We start from the raw sequence: 26,974 nt of genomic DNA on the forward strand, positions 1-26,974 counted from the left end.
CGCGGGGGCTGTGTTGCCTACTTCTCCTGATTTAAATTATTAAACTTAAAATTACAATTGGCATGAATGGTTTTGAAATGTCTTTCTATATTACTTTTTTTAGAAATAGCCACACTATTATTGCATAATAAACAAATACATTTGCCATTATGACTGATAAAGCAAGGTGCTCACATCTGATCTGACAGATACATTCTAATTGTTCTTTATTAATGAATACAAAAAGAACATAAATATTCTTTTTGTATTCATTTTTTATTTTTATTTTTTATGGTATTTTATATTGATTCATATGTGACAAAAATATGTTGTAAAAGCGAGGTAAATAAAATGTTAAAATTTGAAATCTCATTTTTCTTAAAAACAATTAATCATAGAATTTCTAAGCCTGAAATTAGAGAAAAAATGCCTGTGTCATGAGCCCTCCGTAATTTTCAAATTTTATATTGCGCTCTTCATATTAAAAAGGTTGCTGACCTCTGCAAGATGTGCTTTACATTTATGGAAAATACTAAGGAAAGAGAGTGGAGCTTGCTCCACCTTTACTACGAGTTCCCCATAAGGCACTACTTATGCTTGCATCTGCCGAAACTTTTAGTTTCTATATATTCGGCACGAAACTCTTGTAGTTTCTATATTTCGGCTATGAAATAATGTTGGATTCAATATTTATCATACATGTCCTTCTGCAAGATGTGCTTTACATTTATGGAAAATACTAAGGAAAGAGGTCTGGAACTACTTATGCTTGCATCCGCCGAAACTTTTAGTTTCTATATATTCAATGCGAAACTTGTAGTTACTATATTCGGCTATGAAATAATGTTGGATTCAATATTCACTTAATTTGTACCATCATGTATTATATTTGCAGTGTTTTTTTCTTTATGTTTTTCTTGCATTTTAGCACATACTGGTAATGAATGTATCTCTCAGATATACTGCGATCTATGCTGCAAAATTACCACTGCGAGCTCCAAAGCAGTTTACAATAATTTCTCTACGGGTGCACTAAAAATTCACTGCGGGCACTTTGTTGCTGACCTCTGATCTAGATGATTCGGAGATTATGATTAGTCTTGATGTTGTTTCTCTATTTACGAATGTTCCGTTGGCAGACAGCATTGAATTACTGCACCAAGAATTTCCTCCAGACAGTCAAATTATTTGAATTTGTAATAAACTCCGGTTATTTTTCCTTCAAAAACCAGTTATACCAACAAATCGACGGAACAGCAATGGGTAATCCAATATCTTCTGCTATTGCCAACTACTTTATAGAGCACTTCGAACAACGTATCTTTGACATTTCACCCAGACCTAACCTTTGGTTCAGGTATGTGGGTGACATTTTTGCCATATGGAAGGGCACTTTGGAAGAATTACAACAGTTTCTCTCAAAAATAAATGCACTTCGTCCAAGGATCCAGTTCACCCTAGAAGTATAAGTAAATAAGCAGTTAGCCTTTCTAGACCTCTTAATTCTTCGCCAACCAGATGGTAATCTACAATTCACAGTCTATAGGAAGGAGACTCATACAGACCCGTACATCCATGCTGAATCACATCACCATCCCAGTTAAAAGGCATGTACTATAAAAACACTGGTTCATAGAGCCCACTCCGTTTGTTCTTCTGAAGAACTATTACAAAAAGAGTTACAATATATTAATTCCTCCTTCATATCCAATGGTTATAAGAATTCCTTCATAAAAAGAGCTTTAAGTTGTCATGCTTCAGCATCCTCTTCAAATGCAGAAGAAACGACACGTATACCTATCCCCCCTATGTGCAAGGCATTAGTGAACACATTGCTAAAGTGTTAAAACCACTAAATATTTGTGTGGCCTTTCGACCCATCAGAAAAATCTCTACATTCCTGAAGTCTCCAAAGAACAAGACCTCCTCACACCTCAGCTATCCAGGTGTTTACTAGATTCCCTGCTCTTGTGGAAGATCTGCTCTGATCTGGTTAGAAGAACACAAGTCGTATATTCAATACCTGGAACCTGAAAAGTCTGGATTTGCAGAGCATGCCATCAACACTAGACATACAGTTCAGTGGAACAAGACAAAAGTCATTCACAAAAGTCGGTTCCTCGTGGAACTGCTTTACAAAGAAACGTGTAACGTTACTTCACTCTCCTAACCTAAACAGATCCGATGGTCTAAGTCTTTCCCCTTTGTGGGAAATAATACTCTATAAATCAGCAAATCTTTTCTAACTTTTGTAATTGTATACACTATATAAATTTTATTTATTTTATTTTAAAAAAAGTTTTTTTTTTTTTAAATAAATTTAGGAAATTTAACCTTAGCTACTTAGGTGGCGCTTTGTGAGTATATCAGTTATTGTTTAATTAGCCTTTCTACTTGTACTGATGATGCCTGTGATACTCAGGATAAAATTTTACTAATAAAGAATATTTTACGTGAGTTAATTCTGTTAATATAGTAGTAAGTAACCTTGTTAAGTATCTACCTGGATACTGAATGAATGGGGATGGGCTGGCCATTTGGGATTTAGCCGACCAAATTGTATTCTTATTGGCTTAAACCACAATAAAATGATGGTACAGTATGACAAAATTTCATGCTATGCTGGCCCTTTCTTGGATATTTTTAATATCAAACTCTCATAGAAGAAATCATGTACCTCCTGTTCCTCTTGACAGATTAACCCAATCATCTTATATAAGGCTTCTTGTGTTCATCTTACAGACATTTTAAAATTTCAGATATTTCATCTCTTTCTGCAGTTTTCCAGGTAGATAATTCATTAATTTCTCTTTTAATTTCTTTATCTCTTATCCAAGATTTTCTTTTTCATGTTCATATTTTGTTTTGATAATTTCACTATTCATATTTTGTAAAGGTTTCAAGATATTACTTCCATTCCTCTGTTATCTCTTTGTTCCCAGTAAGTAATTTTCCTTTTTAAATTTTTTTTATATTTTACTACTTTACTTTTTGTTTTAGGATTATAGTTCAGCAATATACACTATGTCCTATCAGCTCCTCTTGTTTTTAATTATATGTTCAACTCTGTTACATTTTTTTTTTCTTCCTTGATTTATTTTGTTCTTCTATTAAATTATGCATTCCATATATAATCCAAGGTTTGCATAGTTGTAATTTTGTAAATCCTAACACTTTGTCAACTAATCTTTTAGTTATTTCCTTGATTACTATCCACTCTTTCTCGCTGTTCATCTCAAGCATCCAGTCTGTTTCTTTTTTAAATTATTTTTTTTATATCTGAGGTCACTTATTAGTCAAAGCCAAATTAACTTGGAGGAAACCTCCATGTCACCTTTCAGGAATGCAGAGACCAAACTGGAGCTTTTGACCTAATGTCCAATCTTCACCTTCATGTGGTGTTCCCTGTTAATAGGTATCTACTACGTACTGAACAAATGAGGATGAGCTGGCAATTTGGGACTTAGCTGACACCAAATTATACTCTCTATTGGCTTAAACCACAAATGCATATGATGATACAACATAAGATTTCATGCCTGCTGGGGCATCACCTGGTTAAACAAGGCAACTGCTGTTTTCATCTGGGAACCAGGGTGAACAGTAAAAAAGTCAGCTACTGGAACAAGCTCCAACTTGATATCTAGAAGAAGAATAAACCCCCATCATCAGAAGAACTGAAGATAGGAACAATCAATATATGGAGTATTAATGGAAAGGAAATTGAACTAGCAGAAGAATTGAAAAAGTACCACGTTGACATAATTGGCATTACTGAGACAAAGAAGACAAAACAGCTCTCTCTTTATCTCTCTCTCTCTCTCTCTCTCTGTGTGTGTAATATGATAATCTCACCACCCATGAAAAGTTATATAACATATTAGTACCATTAGTAGACTAAAGGTTAGAAATGTGAATATTCCAGTCTAGAGAAACATGATGATAAATGACTTTTAGGTCTCCAAGCAGGGGTGATGAAAATCACTTTCCTTCTAAAGGCATTTATATCAGCTGCACCATCCAGACAACAGATGCAAATAAGAACTGGAGAACATACAAGTGATTTAATTTGAAATCATGTATAAAACAAGGTTTATGCTGTCTTTGTATTTAATATTCCATCTGTAAATATGCTATTAAAGAATGCAATGTCATATCAGAATAGAGGATACAGTTGATGTTATCCTGTAAATTTTTTTGAGGTTCAACATTCTTGTGTAATTTGATCAAATTAATTTCTTTGTAATAAATGTTGATTTCAGTGATATGCTTTTGAATTACATTTTGTGCAAATTAAATGAAGGCCATTGCCTCATTGTGAGGAGAAAGTGGCCTTTCCATTTTTTAGATTGTATTAGTGATTGAAACTTATTTCTAGAATCTGAAGGGGAGAATGAAAATTCTGACAGTGATGACACTGAGCAATCAGCCACAGGAAGTACTACTAGCAGTGTCCCAACTTCATCATCTGGAAAAGGTATGAAGAGGCCTGGTGATGATTTGGATGGTGAGTTTTTTTGTTTAATATTGCTGTAATACAGCGTACAAGACGCACCCCCTTTTTTGTACACATTTCTTGGGAAAAAAACTTTAGCACTGAATATTCTAATGAATTTACAGTATTTTAAATATAAAGTAATAAGTAGGTCTGATTGCAACAAATACCTAATCTAACTAGAAAAGAGTACCCACCTTTTAATCTTCAAAACCCAGAAATTCATCTCAAGAGCTAAATAAGACACACTTGAAACCTCTTCTAAATCAGAATCTGAGTCCTCATACAACAAATTGTCCTCTGTACCATCCAGCACATTACTAATACCATGCTTCTTAAGTGATTTAACCACTGTCTCAGTTTTCACAGCATCCCGTGAAGCTCTGACCCACTCACAAACTTGCGAAATGCTAGGTCTCTTCCTTCTTCCTGATGGCATAACCTGAAACTCTGACGACTGCATCCAGCAGTCTTCTGGATGCAGTGTTCCACTTCTCCCTCATAAATCCCTTAAATGGTTTATTAATACAGACATCTAAAGGTTGAAGCTGACTAATTAGACCTCCAGGAATTACAGCTAACTGAGTTTTCAATTTCTTGAGTTTATTTTTAACATCTTCTGTTCTGTGAGAACGAAACCGATCCCATACTAGCGGGGCAGGCAACAGTCCGTCAGAATGCCTAGACCAATCTGGAATACTGGAATACATAACTAACATGACTGGAATGCTCTCACACTCCAAGGAAGCAAGAAAGAAATCGCGTAACTCGGAACGGAGAAATTTCCAGAAATGAAAGTAATAAAAAAACTGAGTATCGGCGTATAAGACGCACCCTATTTTTCAGATCTATTTTCAAAGAAAAAATGCACGTCTTATACGCCGACAAATACAGTAATTATTTATATTAAGAAAATCTCATCACACCAACATACATAACTTTACATTTACTAGATTAAATTGATAGCATTTCATATATCCACAATTCCAAACTTTTCAAATCATTCTGAAGTACTGATTACCCTGCCTATCTTCGGATCATTAGCAAACAGATGTCAAATCCTTTCCAATGTCATTAATGTGGAGACTGAATGACAACGGACCAAGAACTGATCCCTGCAATACACCGCTGGTTACCTTAAATCTTGCAGTCCCACATCCCCCATATACCACTTTTTGATATAGTACGCCCACAGATTCGAGACCCTTCAACACTTCTGCGCATGTCACAAAAAGGAGAATCCATTCCGATTATATGGTAATCAATCTGTCTTCTGGGATGAGTTATTTATTATTACACGTCAGAAAATTAAGTTCTCTTTTATGATCATTGTAGTTTTTAAAGTGGTAACTATTTTGTTTGTATAACAGTTGGAAAATTTTATCTATAAAGCACGTGATTTCTCGTGTTGGCGACCAATTCATACTGTACGTCCTTCATTTCTTTCTCCCCTTCAGCATGAATCGACTATTCTTGGCACCAAGCCAAGCGAAGCTCTACAAAGTGTGAGCATAATGTATCTGTCAGTCAGCCATCCTCTTATCCATGCCAGTATTTTGTAATCCAGTTCCATATTCTCCAGTTTATACAACAGCTTTCTGTGCTGTATTCTGTCAAAATACTAATAAAATCCAAAAATATCATGGTATATCCATTCCTCCTTATCTAATTCAATGGTAACATTATTATAGAATGTGAGCAAGTTGCTAAAACATGACCTTCCCTTACTAAGCTCATGCTGTTCATTGCAAAGTAGAGGTTTTTTGTCAACCCATTTATTTGTATATGCCGTAACCAACTTTTCCAAAATCTTCACAACCACTCTAGAGATGTTGATATTTGGGATTACCATATATTCTTTATACTTTTGCAGAATCTTCCCTGTTCTGAGACTGAAATTATATAATCATTATATAGCCTGGTAAAAGGAATAGCCGGTTCAGCTGAACAGTCTTTTCACATCCATGCTGATATCCCATCAGTCACTCTTGCCAAATTCTTATTCAGTTTGTGCAACAGCTCTAGTACCTCCTCCTCATACATCTGAGTTTCTTCATCCAGTGAAGAGATAGCAGTGAGCTCAGTGTTGCATACACCAAGTTGATGGCTTTTGGCAAAAGGGGCACTCATTAGTTGAACAATCTCTTCTATATCTGTTACCCATATACCATCTGCATTCAATAGAATTATTCTTTCACTTGCAGCATAAGAGTAGAATTCTTTTGGGTTGTCTTTAACTTGCAGAGCTTGTTTCTTTTCTCATGCTCATACTTAGCTTTCCATACAACAGTTTTAATTCTTCCGGCCTGCTCCTTATAATTTTCATAATGATGTCATCCTTATGCACACAGTATTTTTTCCATTTCACTCCTTTTCTATTTATTCTTCAAACTCTAGGGACATATTCTGATATGACATCATTTAAGTATTTTTTAATTGCTTCCCATGCATTGTCGATATCCTTCCCATCCAACAGCAGTACCATGGCACTAGACCCTGCACACTCCTCAGCTGGTCATAATTTTCTGCTTTGTAACCTTTTCTGAATGAAATATTCATAAACTTGCCACTTCCCAAGTTATTAATGCATGATTACTCTCAGCAACCATAGGCAGAATCGTTATGTCTTTAACTGAAACTCCCTCTTACACTATAATCAGATCTAACACCCTATGACTTTGAATTCCTTCTCTGAAATGCTGATTGAGTAAGTTGTCTTGCAGCAGCTCAATAGCTTCAGTTCCGTTCTTCTCATGAGATTTTACTGCTTCCCAATCAATTCAGATAACACTGGCCAACAAAAAAAAAATTTTTTTTCTGCTGATTATGATCTGACACTTGTTTTTTACTAATTTGGGTGTGCTGATTTCAAATATCAAACTAATTTTTCTCTATCATGTCAGGTTTTTCCTCTATGGCATTTCTTTTTGCTAATTGGTAAGTTTTTGATAGGTTTAAGGAGACAGTACTATTTAGAGGATCAAAAAAATCGATTGTTTAATATTATTTTCTGAAAGTATGTACTTTTAAAAATCTGTTCCTAACTTTTTATCAAGAGACATTCGAAAAATTCCTGAAGATATAGCCTATTATTCAAAGCAGTGTGCAGATCAGAATCGGAGCGCTTACCGCTCTCGCTTGTTAGTAAACGAATAAATGCGTAAGAACCTGCAGCGGCACGTACTGGCGCTTTGAATGCGAGATATGTCGATAACCGACCTAATACATTTAGATGATGAAAAGTAGGCGATGACAACTACCTAAAACAAATGAATGCTATATGCGTCATAGCGGACAAAGAATGATCGAAATCAGTCAATCATTAATCGATCGTGAAAGTATGATGAGCATTTATAACGTTTCAATAAAGCCTCCGGGTTTTCTTGTCTTGTTAATTGCATGTTAGTCAGCAGTGAAGAAAATGCATCATGTCTACTACTCGAAATTGTGTCAATAGTGTAGATTCCTTCTGCTACATTTGTGGCAGCTTTACTGTTCCCAGTCAAAGGACAAATATCACTGATTTCATTAAGAAAGTGTACTTTGCATACTTTGACGTAAAAATTGCAGATCAGGACAAGTCATGGGCTCCAGATAAAGTGTGTAAGTCGTGTAGAAAATTCACGACAGTGGAGCAAGGGAAAACACCAAAAATTAGCTTTTGGCGTTCCAATGATTTGGTGTGAACTGAAAAATCAGGTAGATGATTGCTATTTTTGTTTAGTTCAGACTTCTGGTTATAATAAGAAGAATAAGAAAAAAAATTGTGTATCCAAATCTCGACTCAGCAATTCGGCCAGTTGCTCGTTCCAATGAAATAGCCGTGCCAATTTATAAAGGACGTTTACTAACAAGCGAGAATGGTGAGCGCTCCGATTCTGATCTGTGCACTGCTTTGAATGATAGGCTATATCTTCGGGAATTTTTCGAATTTCTTGATAAAAAGTTAGGAACAGATTTTTAAAAGTACATACTTTCAGAAAATAATATTAAAAAATCGATTTTTTTGATCCTCTAAATAGTACTGCCTCCTTAAAACTATCAAAAACTTACAAATTAGCAAAAAGAAAATGCCATAGAGGAAAAACCTGACGTGATAGAGAAAAATGGGTTTGATATTTGAAATCAGCGCACCCAAATTAGTAAAAAACAAGTCTCACATAAAAGTAAGCAAAAATTGTGTTGGCCAGTGTAATTAGTCCTCCATTATGGTTACTTGTTTTGCACCCATCATATTTTGATGATGCATTTCTTCATTGCTCTTAACTGATCCAATTGATCTCTAACAACATTCTGCTAAGTATTTGATCTTCATGGACTCCACACTAGATGTGTTCACTGCCACACGGAAAACCGTTACTTGTATTGCAGTCATAATTTTAAACTCTAACTGGATTTAAGTCATCTAGTATCATTAGCAGCACACACACACACACACACACCTCTCCTCTCCTATGCTGTCTATCCTTCCTAAAAATGCTGTACCCTTTCCACTTGATATCAATTAGTATGCCTGTCTCTGATTGCTGGATCTTACTAATGCCTACATTAACAACATTCTACAGGGTGGCCATAAATTAACTTTCCCTCTTTGGAGGTATATGTAGCTAAAACTAATACATGGAATGAAACCACATTTATATTGAGACTTTCGAAGGCAAGGAGAGATGAATTCTGTGAAAAAAAGATTTAATACCAAAAGTCGCCGATAGGGGAAATTTTGTCACTGGTGGAGCCAAAAGCAGTCAGATATTTGCAGTAAATGCAGGTAAAAAGGATTATGCAAATTTTACTTTGCATACGTAACAGCAGCGCCACCAATTCCACTTAAAAAGGGACTCGGAATGTTCAGGCAGTTATTCGAATGACTGACGAATTGTGCTTAATATGCATCCTACCTTGCCTCAGCATGCTTTACTTGTTAAGTTGTTTTACCTTAAACAGTGCAATGCCATAGCGGCCCTTCAGGAAATTAGAAGGCTTCGTAACCTGTGTACAGGTCCTATGTCAGCTGTAGCACTGAGAGCTATGATTAATGACGATTAGTGATGACACAGGAACCAGTACTGGTCCAAGCGCTCATGCCATAGCTCGCAAACTTGATATGGCTTATGGTACAGTCTGGAAAATGCTTCACTTCTATCCGTATGAGTTCAGTCGTGTGCAAACACTAACTACTGCAGATTATGATAAGCTCATGACCTTCGCACTAACATTTCTTGCCCGAATGGATGTCGACAATAACTGGCCTTGGAGAATATTGTGGGGTGATGAGGCTCATTTTTATCTGAAATGGTTGGTCAACACTCACAACTGCAGAATTTGGGCATCTGAACATTCCCAAGCGATCCAGCAAGTACCACTGCATTCTCCAAAAGTAACCGTGTGGTGTGGCTTCACAGCCAATTTCATAATAGGACCATACTTTTTTGAGCGTATTACCCCTACAGGTCCTGTAACCTGCTCCATTACTGGAGAGAATGCTGGAAAATTTTGTCATTCCTCCATTGCAGCAAAGACAATGTTTGGACTCCATAATTTTTATGCAGGATGGAGCACGGCCACACATTGAACGTTCAGTACAGCGCCTTTTATGCCAGCATTTCAGTAATGAGAGGGTTATCAGTCAGTTCTTTCTGACAGCATGGCCGCCTCGATCCCCGGACATCACTCCATGTGACTTGGCTGTGGGGGTATTTGAAATCCGTTGTGTATGTTGGTGGCATTCTCAACTTGCATGTCTTGAAAGAGAACATAAAACGGGCTGTTATGAACATCCAATCCGACTCCTTATGCTCAGCTATAGAGCATGTCACACACCGGATGCAATTTGTTGTACACAAGAAAGGCCAGCACATTGAAAATCGTGTATGTGGTCCAGGGGACCCTGATTCTGATGAATAAAACATTATTTCCTGTGAGTTCAATCACTACATTAATTTCTGTCTCTCGCTTAGAAATGGAAGAAAGAGTACTGTCAAAGGAATCCAGGATGATAAAGGTGACATGAAAACTAAAGATAAGTATATCCTAGATGGTCTCTCATCAATCGAACCAAGCAGTGACAGAACTGTACTAAAATATTTTCAAGAGGAGTACATATTAATACTTGAGGTAGAAAAAGCCATCAAATCTTGAAATGTGGAAAGGCAGCTGGAGTAGATGATATTTGACCAGAAATGCTGAAGTATGAAGGTATAAAACTAGCCACTGACTGGAGTAGAGCACTCATAGTACCTATCTATAAAAATGGAAATAAAGTTAAATGTGAGAATTATAGAGGAATTTTTCTACTAAGTGTTCCAGGTAAGATTTATGCAAGATTTATACTTGGAAAGAGATTCAGAAAGATTGTGGGAAACTTGGAAGAGAACAACCTGGATTCATTCCAGGTAGAGGTTGTAAAGATCAGATTTTCACTTTAAGACAAATAGTTCAGAAATTGTGGGAATATGACTGGAATCTGTACTTAAATTTTATTAGAGCTGGAAAAGGCATATGACAAGGTGCCCAGAGAAAAACTTTTCAAAACTCTTCAGTTGTATGGGATGAATGGAACATTATACACAGAGCAATACATAGTCTATATTTAAGTTGTAATTCATCATTTAGAATTGAAGGAAATACAGGAAGATGGTTTGATGTAAAATCATGGGTGAAACAAGGATTCATTTCATAATGTGGATCACATTATGAAGGAAAGTGGCATTAGGCAACTAATATCAGTCTTCAGTGATATTAGAATTGGAGATGTCAAATTTAGCTCTTTGCTTTTTGCAGATGATGTGCTTCTAAACAACTCTTGTGTAAGTCTCCAGGATTCTCTAAATTGAATGACAGCTGTGACAAATTTGGCATGAAAATCAGCAATAAAAAGAACAAAACTTCAGCATTCTGAATGGAGATCATATAGAACAAGTAAAATCTTTCAGCTATGTAGGCTGAGTTTTTAGTGAAGATTGCAGGTTAAATCTCGAAATAGGTAACAGAATAAGCAAAGCTGGTATGGTGGTAGGCAGCTAATATATTTATATGGAATAAGTCAGAAATTAGCCAAAACACCAAACTAGCAGTAAACAAGACAATTTTCAAGCCATTTTTAATTTATGGATCTGAGAGTTGGGTTAGAAATCAAGCATTTGATTAAAGACTAGACCACAGACATGAGGGTTCTGAGAAAAATTAGGGGAGTGAACAGATGGCATCAGTGGCAGAATCATATTAAAAATGAAGATATTAGAAAGAAACTTGTTATTATTAGTATTCAAGAATGTGTCAGCAGAGCTAATCTTAGGTGGTATGGCCACTTAAATAGAATAGCATTTAGATTTTCTAATATCTGTTCCCTGAAGTTTCTTTCTTGAGAGAATCCTCACGTCTGTTTCTGCTTCCCCATTATCTTTAGTTAATGCTTTATTTAAACCATTGCTGATAAAATTTCATCTATCAGTAGCTTTAGTGTCATTTATTACAGACATATTATTCCCAGCACAACTATGCCATTTCCATTTAAATATCTTGAACATTTTCCTGAAGTTAGATGCAATGTCTCCACATGCAGAATGATGACAGCATTCCACAGAATGTTGCAATTTACAGCATTGATGATTAAATTGTCTTCAAATCAAAATAAGAAAATTACTTAAATTTAAGCATGCATGCAGAAGCAAAAACAGAATGTTGGCATTTACTGTGCAATCTCTAGTGCTCCAAATCTAAAATTTTTTTATAACTATTCCTGATATTTCTAAAGTTTGAAGATGAACTTAGTTGTGACTGAGGCACTTCTTGATGTGAATATTCTCTAAATATTAAAGATGCCAAGAAATTTTATTCTTGGTTTTATCCTTTCTCCAAGTGTAAGCAAACAGAGTTTGTGCATGAAGTAATTTCTCAACTATGCTACTTGTATATAGAGGCTAATACCTTCACATCAATTGCCTTAGTATTCCATAATGCAATGCTCTGCATTATGGGAAAGGCCATTACCCAAACACTGGTTTTGACCTTTATTGAGGTCTCATCATTGGGAGTCAGACCCAGAAGTTATACCAAGGTTGAGGTAATGAAGAAGTCATATTTCCATATAGAAGTAGTCAAAAAGTGTCACACCTTATTACTAAAATACTCTGGTGGATTAGAGATAGATGTGGAAAATTTTTTCACTTGGTGGCCCTTCCCATAATGCAGAGCATTATACACGTCTGTAAGGATATGTGCATCCCATTATGTGATATTAAGGCTGTTGATGTGAAGTCATTATCCTCTATACAAGTAGCCCAGTTGTGAAATTACTTCACCTGCAAACTCTGCTTTTGTACACTTGGATAAAGGATGAAGCCAAGAATATATCTTCTTGATATCTTTAATTTATAGTATGACTAAGTAAAAAAAATTTTCAACATGAATATCTTCTAACAGTGTAATACAGATCGAATTCACTATCTGTGTTCAATCTGTAATTAGATATTGAAAGTTTATTTTTCAATTGGTTAGACTATAATAAATTTAGTTTAATCCTTTATCCAAGTGTGAGCAAACAAAGTTTGCGCCTGAAAATATCTTCAGGACTGGGATAAGGTAGTACAACACCGGGCAACTCGTAACAAAGGTGGACCAAGCTAACATCACTCCTATATCAGTATCTCCATTAATGCAAAACACATCTCCTTGCAGATATGTATAATGTTATGCAATAAAGGGGAGGGCCACTACCCAGACTAGTTTCGACTGAGATAGGAGTGATGTTAGCTTGGTCCACCTTTGCTACGAGTTGCCCTGTGTTGTACTACCTTACCCCAGTCCTGAAGATATTTTCGGGTGCAAACTTTGTTTGCTCACACTTGGATAAAGGATTAAACTAAATGTATTATTTTAATAACCATGTGATAAACAATTTTACAGTTTCAGCATAATCTCACTCAGGACTTATAATTAACTTACCCAATAAAGTTAACTTTACTACTCTCTCTCTCTCTCTCCTCGCCGTCTGTTTGAATCAATTTATTGTCAACATATAAATAAAATACTATGCATAATTACATTGATTTTCTCAGTTACCTTAATGGTACAAATATTAACACAGATGCAAGGAAATTTGTAGAGATATTTTTACAAGATTCATTAGTATCATTATATTATTATACAAAATGTTCTAAAAATCCTACATTGGTTATCCCTCTTATAGTGCCTTCTCATGATTACTGAAATTTAGGACTGAAGTTTTATGTCATCTAATCAGCAACTTCCATAAGCTACACAAAGCTAATCTTAATTGCTATCCTGACTGGATTCTTTAAAATGATATTGCTGTAAAGTTATCTTCCTAATATGGAAAATAGTGGTGTGGGGTGGGGGTGTTAGATATGACTTTTCATATATCTTGACAACATCACTGCAGTATTCACTCTTTCTAATTTCCTATTTTTTCTCAGCTTAGCCAATGTATGGCTTCTTCAAAACAGTACATTTTGCAGATATCTGGGTATTTTTGTAAAACATTAGCATCATTTGAATACTTTCTTAGGATGAATAACCCAGTCAGTCTTTTTGGCAGGGAAATTTGTAAACAAAAACAAAAAAAAAAAAAAAAAAAAAACACTGTGATATCACCTACACAGGTTCTACAATCAGGTCTTTATGGGCAAGACTACAAGAACACTTCTGTGACTGTAACATCCATATTCCAGAACATTTAAACACTAAAAAACGGCACATCAAAAAGAAAAATAAAATACAAAGTACAGGGAAAACAGAAATACTCAATGCTTAGAAAATCTCAAACGATAGCCATAAAATGTGGCAAGAACTCAATCAACGTCTACCGACCCTACATAATCTCCGAGTATTGGAAGCTCCACAACATAAAAATTAGGTCACAACTCCAACCAATAGACGACAACACAAAAACTTCAACGGCAGAAACACCAAGCCGACATGACATAGCATCCAGTCGTCTGAACTTCTTCTGTGAGTTCAGACGACGACCTGCACAATCGAAACAGCTCACACCCCGTCACCCCCTCTCCCTGAGTCCCCTTTCCCATAAATCCTTCCCCCTTCCTCTAAAAAATAGTTTGTATTTTCAGCCCCCTTTTTCATCTTTTTCCCGCCCTGCAAAAAAATTCTCTGCCCACCCTTAAAAATAATATGTATATATATTATATTAAAAAAAAAAGTGTTTTTTCAAATTCTCTTACATTGCCTAAGCCTCCCCCCCTCCTCACTCCTCCCATTTCGACACCAAAACAGCAGAAGTATGCACACTGCAGAAAGAAGACAGGCAACAACATCCAAGAAAAGGTATGTGCGAATTTTCTTCTTTGTCTCTAAAATACATCTGCAATGCCCTGAGAATTCTTGAGTAAAAAACCAATGACATTTAAAAAGGGGCTCTCCTAAACAAAAGCAGGCAAAATAGCCATAAAAATAAAAGATTTTTTATTTTTAATGCATCTGTCTGAAGCAAAAGTGTTGTCTGTACCCCTTCAAATGGATAAAATTGAGTATCGTGCGGTTATAAAATTCTTTGTAAAATCTGCAGAGTTTAAACGTGGCCGTACCAGCCTTGAAGATGATCCACGTGAAGGACGTCCAAAAAGTGTGACAACAGCAGAAATCATTGATCAAGTGCACAATATGGTAACGGATGACCGGCTGGTCAAAGTGCATGAAATTTCTGAGATTATAGACATTTCAAAAGAATGTGTAGGATATATTTTGCATGAGGGCATTTCATATGCAAAAGCTTTGCACAAGATGGGTGCCCCCCCCCCCCCCCCCCCTTGCTCACAGTAGATCAAAAAAGCACTCGCATGAAAATCTCTGAACAGTGCAAGCACTGAGCATTTTAACAAGAATAAAACTGATTTTGTGCGTCAATTTATTACTATGGGTGAGACTTGGATTCACCATTACACACCAGAATTCAAACAGCAGTCAAAACAGTGAACAGAAGCTGGTTGTTCAGTGTCAAAGAAGACAAAGCCGGTTTCATCAGCAGGAAAGGTCATGGCATCAGTGTTTTGGGATGCTAAAGGCATTCTGTTTATTAATTATCTTGAAAAGGGTAAAACAATAACCGGGAAATAGTATTCCGATCTTTTAACCAGACTAGATGAAAAAATTCGTGAGACCAGGTTTGCAGAAGAAAAAAATCATCTTTCATCAGGATAGTTCAGCCCACAAAGGTGTTTTGGCAATATGAGAATTAAGGGATCTGTGCTATGAATTGTTGGAATATCTACTCTATTCCCCAGGTTTGGCTTCCTCTGACTTCTATCTCTTCCCAAAACTAAAACTCTTCTTCACTGGTCAGTGTTTTTCTTCGAATCAAGAGGTGATTACATCTGTAGGGGGTTATTTTATTACTATTACTATTATTACGGGCAACTCCAGGGAGTCATTAGCCTCATCAAGGGAAGCCCCAAATCATATTCATCACAACTATTCAACATTTATACAGTATCTATCATATCTCGCCTTAAACTCATTCACTGTCACAGCATCCACTACAGACTCAGGGAGCGCATTCCACTCATTCACTAATCTAAAAGTAAAGAACCCAGCTCTAACACCTTTACTAACCACACTTTTGCCCAGTTTCCATGGATGTCCCCTAGTCCTCCCACAACCAGCCCTGTTCTCAAAAATATCCTCTGAATTAATTTTATAGAAACCCTTCAGTAATTTGAATGATGTCTCAATCATATCTCCCCTCCTCCGCCTATCAACCAATTTTTGCAACCCACAAATCCTCAACCTGTTCTCATAAGGTTCATTCCACAGACCTGCTATCATCTTGGTCACTTGCCTCTGGATCCTCTCCATCTCCTCCCGATCAAGAAGAAACCTAGGTGACCAAATCTGAGCACAGTAGTCGAGATGGGGTCTTATCAAGGCTCGATACAGAGGAACAATAACCTGCTTGTCTCTGCATGTCAACGTATTCTTCAGCAACCAAGTGATTTGATGAGCTGATTTGGCCACTTTTGCAATGTGTCCCCTAAATTTCAATTCCTTATCCACCAACACTCCTAAATCTCGTGCCTCATCAATTTCCTGGAGCACGGTTCCACCAATGCAGTAAACTGCTGCCAATCTTTTCACCCCAAAATGCATAACCTTACATTTTGCCACATTAAATTGACATCCATTCTCCTTAGCCCAGACCTCCAATCTATCCAAATCATCCTGCAAAATTTTGACGTCATCTGCATTCACTATTGCCCTACCCAACTTCGCATCATCCGCAAACAAATGAACTGTTCCTCTCAGATCCTTTCCTATATCATTTATGAACAAATTAAACAGCAGTAGTCCAAGAACAGATCCTTGTGGCACACCACTAGTCACAGGCCGTCTTGTGGACTCTACTCCTGAATAAACCACTCTCTGATATCTCTCCGTCAACCACCCTCCTATCCATCTCACCAACCCTATGTCCATCCCCATATGCTGCAATTTACTGATTAGAATTCTATGTGGTATCCTGTCAAAGGCCTTAGCAAGGTCCAGTAGAATCACTGTAAACCCATTACCCTTATCCAGTTCAGCTGTCACTGTGTTATAATACGTGAGCAAGTTACTGAGGCATGACCTACCCTTCACAAAACCATGCTGTCCCTGATACAGTATCCCATTTTCTTCTATCCAATCTTGTATTTTCCTCTTGACTATTTTCTCTAAGACCTTGATAATGATTCCTTTTATGCTGATTGGACGGTAATTTTCAACAGCAGCCTTGGAACCACCTTTGTGCAGCGGAACTATTTTCCCCTCTTTCCAGCCCCTTGGGACTGACCCAGTCCTGAGGCTTAAATTAAACAAAATTTTGCAGTTCTTACTGAGAACCACTACACAGATGGGATAATGGTGTTGGAGCATCACTGGAATAAATTTATTAATCTTAAGGGAGATTATTTTGAAAAATAAAAATAATTTTGAAATTATAAAATGGTTTTTCCATTGTTAGGCCGAGAACTTTTCAGACCACCCTCGTATATTTTTTACAACATTGCATTAGGCATAAAAATGATTGCTGTATTACTCAATGGCAAAGTAATGAAACTTTTTATGCAGGATTTCTAAATGAGAGTAGATAATAGCTGATCAGAAAACATTCAAAGTCTGAAAAATTGCTAACTTTGAATTATTTTTAGTATGTTTATCTAATTAAAAGTAAGAATTAATCCAGGCGTGATTTTTTTTTTTCTTTCAAGAATCTCCATCTAAACGGAAAAGAGTACTTCCTGATGAAAAAGATATTCGAATTCCACTTGAGCATGGGTAAGTTTCTATAGTTAAGTATTTCACTTTATAATTGAAATACATATATCAGCCACTGAATTTAGAAACATTGCAGATGTACTTCAATGTCACTTATGCAGTATATATATGCAAAATACTTTATCACATATGTCACCATGTGTTCTAGGAAACTTTTTAAGAATGCTGCTAGTTAGTAATCATCAATAGTGTTGATCATAATGGGAAAAACGAAGGACCTTTCATAGTTTAATAAAGGACTTATTGTGGGTGCTCGTCATGCTGGAGCCATAATTTTGAAAACAGCAGAGCTTGACTAGGTTTGCAAAAGGTGAGATATCCTGGGTATTTACTCAGTGGAAAAATAACCCACATTGCTTGTCTAGCTTAACTGTGGTCCTAAAACAGTCTGTCAGGAAAGAGATTGCTGTCATCTTGAGAAGGCTTGTATCAACAACTTCCTGTGTGCAGCAGTTGACTGAAGCATTTAATGAAGGCTGTTCCCGACTCGTATCTCAGCAAACAATGTATAGGGAATTGAAGAGGATCAGTATTGTTAGTTGCATGCCTGTACATAAAATAAAATTTTCTAATTCCCTGGCTGGTGTGTGTGTATTCTGAATTAGTTCTGAAATTTATTCTGCTTTTTTACTTATTTTATTGTCTTCCAACTGTTCTTCGGTGAAATTAATAAAACATTTGAAGAAGCTTATTATATTGTAATGATTTCTGTATGTTTGCTTTAATATAAATATTGCATCTATTTTAATATAATTTATTTTTTAATTTCATCAGATAATTGAATTTAATTATTTATTCTATTTTCAATTATTTTTGTGCATAATTTTAATGTTGTGCAAATCAGTTTTATTCCTTTGTACTTCTGCAAATTGTCGTGCCTCCATAATATTTTACTGAATGAAAAGTTTAATGTTAATTAAATTTTTAATTTTATAGTTGGCGACGACAGACACGAATACGATGCTTTAGCCGCTCTGGTGTTCGAGGAGAAGTAACCTATTTTGCTCCCTGTGGGAAAAAATTGAGAAACTATCCTGAAGTTGTACGGGTGAGTTCTAAATTATGTATTAACTTATGATAGTAGTTGAACTCCTTTGGGTATGACAAGGTTAATTAAAGATTTGGGTGGTGGGGGGATGTATTCCAAGAATATTGGCAGTAAATTGAACATGAATATAGAAAAAAAAAACTGTATTCTTGGATTCATTAAATCATTTTTAAAAATTCAAAATGTCAAAATACGCATTGAAGTATTGTAGATGCAACAATTTGAAGCTTTAACCAAGTCGAAGCCAAAATATACAGAGTAACCACTTATGGTAATACAGAAATATGCACCATGATTGTGATATGAGATTGTATGTTTACAGCATGATCTACCTCTTCATTATGAAGAGGCTGATCATATAGGTAGAATAACAAAGCTGACTTTCTGATATGACATTTCTAGTTTTAATTTATTTTAGAGAAAAATTTTATTTTCAATCTATGTGATGCATTGAAGTAACCGTTACATAAAATTTGTGGTAGAAGATAGAATGTTTAAGCCACTTTCTTGATATATTCTTGTGAATTCAATAAACTCATTTGTGTGACACATCTGTGTCTCTTATGTGTAGTTTGGATATGCTTCCTTTATGATATATATATTTCAGGCAAAGAATATAAAATGGATTTTCTGAAACTCAGGTTTCATGTCACCCCTGATGCCAGATAATAAAAAAAAACAACAGTGCTGATTATGTAATGGAGCTATGCCATATCTCCAACAAGAGGATAAGTTAAAAGACTTATATAAAATTTTAATTAACCAAAAATATACAACCAAATATCTGAAGCCAAACTTGATTGAGTCCAGAATATGCAGTAAGAGAATGATACTGATAATGATGCATAAATAAAACCAATAAACAAAGAAAATGATTAATAAAATGGACTGTAGATTTTGAAAAGAAAAATTTTTATTTTCCTTTTCAAAATCTATAATCCATTTTATTTATCATCATCATCATCATCATCATCAAATTCCTGCCATGTACCCTCAAGGGGTGTACAGGATATAACAGTACTACATGAAAAAACTACATTATTACTAATGTAGTTTTTATTTATCATTTACCTTATTTACTGGTTTTATTTAGGCATCATCATTATTATTATACGGACATCTCCATGAAGTCAGAAGACTCATCGTGGGATACCCACACTAACCTTTTTACACACAATACCTATCATGCCTCTCCTTAAATTCATTCACTGTAAGGGCACTTGCAACTAATTCTGCAATCCATTCCATTCACTCTCTAAACAAAAAATCTAACTCACACACCTTTACTAACCACACTCACACAACTTCCGGGGGTTACCCCTAATTCTCTCTCTCTCTATTTGTCATGCATTGAAAAATTTCCTTCGTGTCAGTCTTACAGAATTCACCTCGAATGACATGCATGAACTATAGTGGGGCTGTTCTTATTCCCTGGCTGTCACATGGGGAATCCTGCAGTATATCTACACCATTTATCCTATTGCCCTCTCCAGTTTTGCATAATCATTAAACAACTGAATACCTCCCTCCTCACCCCCAATCTTTTCCTATATCATTAAAATACAAATTAAAGAGTAGTGGTCTTAGTACAGAACCTCAAGGTACGACACTAGTCACCCTCATTCTTCTATACTCAACTCCACCATATACTACTCTCTGTCAACCATGCTACCAGCTTTATATCCATTCCCATTTGCTCCATGTTTTCCATGCAGTATTCTCTTAAATACCTTTGCCATGTCCAGCAGTATCATGGTGTAGCCATTTCCCTTATCTAATTCTGCTGTCACTATTATATTACTAAGGCAGTACTTACCTTTTACAAAGCTATGTTATCCACCATCGAGTATCATATTCCTATCCACCCACTGCTGCATTTTACCTTTAGCCAACTTTTCTAATAATTTAACCAACACTCCTGAGGTGTGAACTGGTCTGTAATTTGCTTCTTCTGACTTGGAGCCACCTTTATGTAGGGAATTGTCTTCTCTTCTTTCCATTCCCTTGAAGCCTTTCTAGAGCTGAGAGTTGGATCGAACAACTTCATCAGAGGCACTGATAATTGTGTTGCTCATTCACATGGGGTGACATGCCATCCAGTCCTGCTGTATTGACACTGAGATTTTTCAGTATGCTGAGCACCTCCTGTTCATTCTACCTCAATTCACATGTCTCTGTCAGCAACTGCAAAATCTTCTCTTGGATGATAGACCTTTACAAAGTGATCACTCTGTAACTCAACTGTTTCTTTTACTTCTGTCACCTTCCTACCATTAGCATTGATTAAAGTCATTCTTCCATAGTCGTTATTAATGACCTATCAAACTTAAACATTTGCTTTCTTTCTTTAGTATTTCTGGGTAAAAAGTTTGGAGCATGTTACCTTTAGTAATGGTGACTTGCTACATTGAGTTTCTGTTAAGTTAAAACTGCTATGCCAAATCTCACTGTTTCACCTCTTCATATACATTTTCACTGTATATGAAGAGGTGCTGAGTTGGATTATCATCATCATCTTGATATGTATACTGAAGGAGAGGGTGCTGACTGCCATGATAGTATTACATAGTTACTTGATAAGTTTATACTGCCACTAGCTCCGACAATGTCAAACATTGTCAGAGCTTGCATTTTGATCTTCTATACCTACTAAATGCATCAATCCAGTGAGATCTAGGTCTTTTTGCCTTCTTGGCATCAAATACCTGTTTTGCTGACTTACCTCTTCCATTTTGTTAAAGTGACCAAACCACTTTATAGTGGCCCTACTCTCACATTCTTGAATGCTAATGATGATGAATCCTTTTTAGTGTCTTCTTGTTTAATAATTCTGTCATTGATGCCATCTGCTCCCTTAATTTTTTTAACTCTCACATCTGAAGCCTCTAGTATTTGATCGACTGTTTTATTTCTAATTCAAATTCAAATTTCAGATCTATAAGTTAAAATAAGTTTAGAATGTATAATATGAAAAGAAAAATACAAAAATATGCATTACAAGAGAAACAAATAAATTAATTGCTATAGTAGTGTTGGGCACATTCATGTGGTCATGATCTTGTGAATGCCAAAGCTGGATAGCTAAAGAGTGACAATCCGATAGGCTATTGTTAAGGTTAGTATTACGATGGACTGGATTGAGAACAGTTTCTTTTGATTCCACAATTCTTCTCTCAATTTCATCGTAGCATCTAAAAATAGTTTCTGCTTTGTTCCAGATCACTGGGTGAATGACAATCTTCCTTGCTAGCGTAAGCAGAATTAAGAAACATGATTAGATAGTGTTCTAGTTCTGCCATATGTAATGTCATTCACATGTTCTTCCATATGCAACTCAGTGGATTTCTCCATCTGACCAAAATAGGGAATATTTCAGTTACACCAAATATGATGAGCTCCTGGATACTTCAGACTGTCATGTTTTGGTTTAGGTGTACTGAGTAAGGAGCAGGGTTTTGAAAGAGGAGTAAAAGAAGGGCGAATTTAAATTTCTTGAGTATTTTAGCCAATTTTCTTGAAACAGAGCTGATATATGACAGAGATATAAAGCCTTTTACATTAGTACTGTCTTAAGTATGGTTGAGCAGGTGGATTAAAAAGTAGCTTGTGAACAATCTGTTTAGGATAACCGTTTTTCTTAAAAGTTGTAAGAAGAAACTGTAGTTCTTTAGTGTTCTCTTCTTCTTCACTGAGAAGGGAACCAGCATTCATAGTAGAAATTATGTCAAACCTTTGGAGCAGATAATGATGAGATTACTCATGAAGGTATTTATATATTTATTTAGAAAACTCTTAGAGTTTTCTAAATATAAATTTGCTAATATATGAGATAATGGGTTGCCCATGACCAAGCCTAAATTCTGTTTGTAAATAGCATTTTTATAAAGAACGTGTGTGTGTGTGTGTGTGAAAGTTATTATTTGACTTATTTTCTATAGATTACTGCAAAGAATACAGTTAATGTTTCTGTGTTATTGCTTATTTTCACAGATTTTATCACTTTATTACTAATTTTCATATTGAATTTGTTACAGAAGTTATTCAATTTAGGTAAAGAGCCCTGAGGAGATGAGGTGGTTTTAATTTATTTATAAGAGTGTCTTTCAGATCTTGCACCTTTATGATATTTATCCTTTGCATTCTTCCCAGTGTTACTTTTATATATATAACCTCATTTTTTTGAATTTAACTTCATATTGTAAGGATACGTTCTGACTTGCTTTTGGGTAACTTTAATATAATATATTTTCCAGGCTTTCCTCTTTAACATCTCGGGTCAACCATGAAATTTAAAATTTTCTGTCCTTCCAAAGAACTTCTTCACTCACCCACTCCTTAGCTGAAGCAATCATATCTAATTGAGATTTTACAAATGTGGACCCAAGGTTTGGTTCTTGTTTTCAGACCCTTTCTGTTTCTCAAATAATATTTGCATACTTGAATCTCCAGTTCACTTCAAAGCTGCATGAGTTTCACTCTTTTCAAAATTGTTATATGTTTTTTTTTTTCCCATTGTGATACTCCCTTTTATCCTGGTCAAAACTAAATCATGACCTTTCCTGTTTTAAATTCTTATGTACTCTTATATCCTGAACAACTCTGAAGATATCACTCTCAGTAATAATAATAATATACATTTTTCTTGTGTATTATTTTCATTGAACTTCATCATCATCATCATCATCAAATTCCTGCCATGTACCCTCAAGGGGTGTACAGGATATGACAGTACTACATGAAAAAATTACATCATTACTAACTTCCTATCTACAGTTTTCCTCCAAATCAGTCTGTTACTTGTCAGGACTCCAACATTATCAGATCTTATATTTCTATCGTCTAAGGCACTTTGTACCATATCAATCCACCTATATCTTGGTCTTCCTCTGGGTCGTTTTCCTGCCAACCTGGCAGAGAACACTTGTTTTGCTAATCTTTCCTCTCCCATTCTATTTAAGTGACCATACCATCTGAGATTAGCTCTGCTAACGCATTCCTGGATGCTGACAATGTCAAGTTCTTTCCTAATATCCTCATTTTTAATATGATATTGCCATTGATGCCATCTGTTCACGCCTCTAATCTTTCTCAGGACTCTCATATCTGCGGTCTCTAGTCTTTGGTCAAGTGTTTTACTTCTGACCCAGCTCTCAGATCCATAAGTTAAAATTGGTTTGAACACAGTCTTGTATACAGCTGATTTAGTGTTCCGACTAATTTCTTTCTTATTCCATATGAATTTATTCAATTGACTTCCCACGATACCAGCTTTGCTGATTCTGTTGTCTATTTCTATATTTAGTTTACCGTCTTCAGTAAAAATTGTGCCTAAGTAGCTGAAATGTTTTACTTGTTCCACAGGTTCTCCATTCACAACACAGTTGACATTTTCAATGATTCTGCCTATTTTCATTGTCTTTGTCTTTTTATTGCTGACCTTCATACCATATCTATTACAACAGCTATTCAATTTAGTCAGAGAATCTTGCAGATTTGTAGTGGATTTATTTAGAAGTATAACATCATCCACATAAAGCAAAGAGCTGACATTAACATCTCCAATTTTGATAACAGGTTTAATACCACATTCCTTCATAATGTGATCCATATAGATAATGAATAACAGAGGGGATAATGTACATCCTTGTCTCACACCAGATTTAACATTAAACCATCTTCCTGTACTTCCTTCAATTCTAACTGCTGACTCACAACTCAAATAAAGACTAAGTATTGCTTGATATAATGCCCCATTAACACCATATAACTGCAGCGTATTGAATAGCTTCTCTCTTGGCACCTTGTCATATGCCTTTTCCAAATCGACAAAACTTAAATACTGATCTTTGTTATATTCCCATGCTTTCTCGACTATTTGTCGTAAAGTGAAGATCTGATCCTGAGAGCCTCTATTTGGCCTGAATCCAGCTTGTTCTTCACCAAGCTTTTCTTCCACAATTCTTCTCAACCGTTTCTCAAGTATACTTGCATAGATCTTGCCAGGAACACTCAGTAGGGAAATACCTCTGTAATTCTCACATTCAGTTTTATTTCCCTTTTTATATATGGGTACTATGAGAGCTCTACTCCAATCATCGGGAATTCGTCCCTCTGTCCAGGCTTTCTGAACTATGCAGTGCAGCCACTGTAAGACTCTTATACCACCATACTTCAGCATTTCTGGTCGAATATCATCTACTCCTGCTGCCTTTCCACATTTCAAGCCTTTGATGGCTTTTTCTACTTCAAGTATGGATATGTATTCCTGACTGCATGCCTGGTCAGTGTTTTTTATCACTGTGCTGTCATCACTGCTTGTTTCATTTAGCAGTTTTTCAAAGTAATTACTCCATACTTCAAGTATATCTTTTTCTTCCGTTTTCATGTCACCTTTATCATTTCTAACTCCTTTTATAGCACTCTTTCCTCCATTCCTAAGCTTCTTACAACCTCCAGAATATTTTGCCACCTTCTTGATATTTATTTTCTATATTCTTGCCAAAGTCCTCCCATGACTTTTGTTTAGCTAGTTTTACACACTGTTTAGCTTTCTTACATTTGTCTCTGTATTCTGTAAGAGTAAAAGCTGACTTATTTGCCAGGAACTTTTGATATGCTTTCTTCTTTTCCTTCACTGCCTCTTTAACTTCCTGTGTCCACCAGGGAGTTCTGATTTTTTTATCTTTGCACACAACCTCACCACATGCCTCTCTGGCAGAATCAATCAATGTTTCCTTCAGAGTTTGCCACTGAATCTCCAAGGTTTGATTCCTGTTCTCAAACTCTTTCATTTTCTTTTCAATAATATTTCTGTATTTTAGTCTACAGTTCACATCTGAGAGCTGCTCAACTTTTATTCGCTTTAAAACTTTCTTACATATTATTCTTTTCAATATGAAATTCAATTTTATCCTGCTCAAGACTAAATAGTGATCACTTCCAATTTCAAATCCTCTGTACACTCTGGTGTCCTGCACCAGGGAGAAAACATCACTATCAACAATAACATAGTCAATGAGACTTTTCTTATTCCTAGCCTCTTCTCTCCATGTGAATTTGTGCACATTTTTATGTTGGAACATGGTGTTAGTAATAACCAGTCCATGTCCTGAGCAGAAATCCAACAGATATTTGCCATTATTATTAGCTTTGCTCTTTTCTCCAAATTTTCCCAAAATATTTTTGTATGTCTCACAATCATTTCCTACTCTACTATTTAGATCCCCAACAAGGACCAACTTTTCCTTTTTCATTGTGTCAGTTGCTTTTTCTAAAGCCTCAAAAAATTCCTCCACTTCTACCTTAGTAAATCCTTCTGTGGGACCATAGGCACAAATAAGTCTCATTGTCCAGTTCCCCATTCTGATATTTGCCCACATTACTCTACTTGAGACTGACTGCCATTCAAGAAGATTAGCCTCGTATTTTGTGTTGAATACTATGGCTACTCCTTCTTTTCCTTGATTGTTATTGCCTGAATATAACATTTTGTATTTATTGCTCAGAAAGATCTCACCAGTTTTGGTCTTTTTTGTTTCAGTCACCCCTATTATGTCGATCTGGTACTTATCTAATTCCTCAGCTAGCTCCATTTCTTTGCCATTCAGGCTTCTTACGTTGATAGTACCGATCTTTAACTCTCGTGATGTTGAATTGGGGTTTGTTTTCAGATTTGTTCCAGTAGCTGACTTTTCGCTGTTCGCCCTGGTTCCCTGGCGAAAACAACGGGGGCCTTGTTTAACCGGGCGACACCCCAGCTGGCATGAAATTTTGTCATGTTGTACCATCATTTTTTATTTTGGTTTAACCAATAAGAATACAATTTGGTCGGCTAAATCCCAAATTGCCAGCCCATCCTCGTTCGTTCAGTATCAAAGTAGATACCCAACAGGGTGCACCACGAGAAGGTGAGGATTGGACATTAGGTCAGAAGCCCTGGTCGGTTCTCCGCATTCCTTTAAAGGCTATGTGGAGGTCTCCTCTCAGTTATACAGCTTTGACCCTTAAGCACCCCTTCATTGAACTTTAACAGTCTATTTGTTGGAACATAATTTTAATAATGTTCTGAACAGAAATAAAGGAAGTATTGCCTTTATTAATAACATTTCTCTTTTCTCCAGGGCTTCTCCGAATATTTTTATATATAATGGATTAATTTCCTACCA

At 35.9% G+C, this 26,974-nt stretch overlaps 1 protein-coding gene across 1 annotated transcript in view; it reads left to right on the forward strand.

The window, feature by feature from the left end:
• The window catches only part of LOC150098964 (bromodomain adjacent to zinc finger domain protein 2B-like), a 632,705-nt gene that overhangs the window by 126,145 nt on the left and 479,586 nt on the right, over positions 1–26,974 (forward strand). Inside the window, exons 6-8 of the mRNA XM_090405782.1 lie at positions 4,358–4,486; positions 17,695–17,761; positions 18,698–18,809. Of these exons, the coding sequence (XP_090261908.1) occupies positions 4,358–4,486; positions 17,695–17,761; positions 18,698–18,809 (308 nt within the window). The remainder of the gene's footprint in view (positions 1–4,357; positions 4,487–17,694; positions 17,762–18,697; positions 18,810–26,974) is intronic.

This window comes from Typopeltis vanoorti, chromosome 15 (assembly GCF_054136105.1).
Source record: "Typopeltis vanoorti isolate ZY-2024b chromosome 15, IOZ_Tvanoo_1.0, whole genome shotgun sequence".
NCBI classification, from domain to species: Eukaryota; Metazoa; Arthropoda; class Arachnida; order Uropygi; family Thelyphonidae; genus Typopeltis; species Typopeltis vanoorti.